Genomic DNA, 2,542 nt, shown 5'->3' with positions numbered 1-2,542 from the left:
GCCTTAATGGCCCATTATCAGAAATGTCCCCCTGGAGGATGGATGGGTGGTGAAAGATTAGAAACACTGCCCATCTGGTTTTAACAGCAGGGCCATTATCAGAAGACATCCAGCCCCCTCAACCCTGGAGTTACAAGAGATAAGGAAAAAACATTTGCCCAATGGTTTTCAAAAGATGAAATAGAATACACTGTTTTTGATTACTTACCCTAAGACATTTGTGCAAAATATTTAAACAATAAAACAAAAAGAACCTCCAAAATGAAACCAACAAGAAGTATCAAAAATTACTTTTATTGCAAAGATTTGCAGATATTGCTCAGCAGTTTAATGTTCCTGAAACCATCCAGTCATCAGTCTCCACACTGCGGCCTTGAGCTCCTGGTTCCTCAGGCTGTAGATGAGGGGGTTCAGGGCTGGAGGCACCACCGAGTACAGAACTGACAGGGCCAGATCCAGAGATGGGGAGGAGATGGAAGAAGGCTTCAGGTAGGCAAACATGGCAGTGCTGAGGAACAGAGAGACCACAGCCAGGTGAGGGAGGCAGGTGGAAAAGGCTTTGTGCCGTCCCTGCTCAGAGGGGATCCTCAGCACAGCCCTGAAGATCTGCACATAGGAGAAAACAATGAACACAAAACAACCAAATACCAAACAGACACTAACAGCAATAAGACAGAGTTCTCTGAGATAGGATTTGGAGCAGGAGAGTTTGAGGACCTGTGGGATTTCACAGAAGAACTGGCCCAGGGCATTGCCATGGCACAGGGGCAAGGAAAATGTATTGGCCGTGTGCATCAGTGAATAGAGAAAGGCACTGGCCCAGGCAGCTGCTGCCATGTGGGCACAAGCTCTGCTGCCCAGGAGGGTCCCGTAGTGCAGAGGTTTGCAGATGGACACGTAGCGGTCGTAGCACATGATGGTCAGGAAGGAATACTCTGATCCAATGAAGAACAGAAAGAAAAAGAGCTGAGCAGCACATCCTGTGTAGGAGATGGTCCTGGTGTCCCAGAGGGAATTGTGCATGGCTTTGGGCACAGTGGTGAGGATGGAGCCCAGGTCGGTGAGGGCCAGGTTGAGCAGGAAGAAGAACATGGGCGTGTGCAGGTGGTGGCCGCAGGCTACGGCACTGATGATGAGGCCGTTGCCCAGGAGGGCAGCCAGGGAGATGCCCAGGAAGAGGCAGAAGTGCAGGAGCTGCAGCTGCCGCGTGTCTGCCAATGCCAGCAGGAGGAAGTGGCTGATGGAGCTGCTGTTGGACATTTGCTCCTACTGGACATGGAGATCCATAAAAAAGGAATCATGAAATGGTTCAGTTTGGAGAGGACTTTCAATATCCCAGCACAGCTTGGTGGCACTTTCCCCCCACTGCCTGCCCAGGGCTCTGCTGCCTGGAGCTGTCCCTGCCTGCAGCTGCTTCCCTGTGCCCAGGGCTGGGCCCTGCCAGTGCTGCCAGAGCCCAGCCCAGCCCTGGGGGCTCAGCTCTGCCCTGCAGAGCCCTCGCACCTCAGGCACTGCCCAGGGGCAGCTCTGGCTCTGCAGGCTCTGATGGCAACCTCAGAGCAACCCTGAGGAGGCTGGAAAAGTGACACTGGTGCTGCCTGCAAGAGACCCTCTACTGAATTCTGTCACTGCCTGGCTTAATGAGATCTGAGAGAAAATAGTTTGATTTTTCTCAACCTGAACTGAGAGATTAATATCTATGTGCAATTTTCCATCCAGGCAACACAGAGCAGTAGATTAAAAAAGCAGAATTTTCCCTTTTATGCAGGCCCTGACTTGCTGTGCTCCCTGTATAATCTACTTGGAAATATTCTGCAGTTAAATGTCATGCTGGGAGCAGTCCTGAACAATGCAGCATCCTCACCACACAAGGACAACACTTCCATGCCTTACCAGCTGTCTCCTTCCACCTAGATCTTGTCCCCCAGTGCTGTGAGCAGCTCCCAGGGCCGGCTGAGAGCTGTCCCTGGCAGGCAGCAGAGTCCCTGCCCCAGCACAGCACCCTGGGCTGCAGAACCCTGCTCTGCACGACAGCCCTGGGCACCCCTGGCTGCTCTGCACAAGAGATAATCAGAGAATGTACTCACAGAGTCTGTAGGCATTGGGATGTTGCAGCTTTAGGAGATCCCTGCAGGAGCTGCAGCTGCCTTGTCCTGCAGCCAGATGTTCCTGTGTCAAGGACAGGGAGTGATTCTCCCTCAGTCACTTCTCAGCTCCTTCCCAGCCCTGAGTGACTGAAGCTCTCTGTGCCTGTGTGCTGTGCCCGGGGTGGCTGCAGGCAGTGCCCCAGCCCTGCTGGGCTGGGAGAAGAGTTGCTCATCAAGAGAAATGTGTTTTTAAGCTCTTCTTGGTTGCCAGGAGCTGCCTCTGTGCCAGGAGCCTGGCCCAGCTCAGCAGCACACACACAGTACAAAGATTTTAATGACCCTCTTGGGGCTTTGGTGCTGTTTACACCAGACTCAGTCCCTCAGAGTGTGCTCAAAAAACTTCTCAAGAACTCAAAGTCAGATTCAAAGTCCAAAGTTTCTTCAACTCTTAATGG

The 2,542-nt window shown here is 52.3% G+C and overlaps 1 protein-coding gene across 1 annotated transcript; it reads right to left on the bottom strand.

Annotated features, from left to right (window-relative positions):
• Nucleotides 1-327: 327 nt before the first annotated feature.
• Nucleotides 328-1,260, bottom strand: LOC120748180 (olfactory receptor 14I1-like). Its single transcript, XM_040054264.1, has one exon. The coding sequence runs from the start codon at nucleotides 1,258-1,260 to the stop codon at nucleotides 328-330; it is 933 nt and encodes a 310-aa protein (XP_039910198.1).
• Nucleotides 1,261-2,542: the final 1,282 nt, after the last annotated feature.

The sequence above is a fragment of the Hirundo rustica genome, unplaced genomic scaffold (genome assembly GCF_015227805.2).
Source record: "Hirundo rustica isolate bHirRus1 unplaced genomic scaffold, bHirRus1.pri.v3 scaffold_644_arrow_ctg1, whole genome shotgun sequence".
NCBI lineage: Eukaryota > Metazoa > Chordata > Aves > Passeriformes > Hirundinidae > Hirundo > Hirundo rustica.
The sequence above is the reverse complement of the archived record's forward strand: the minus strand, read 5'-3'. Positions and strand labels throughout refer to the sequence as shown.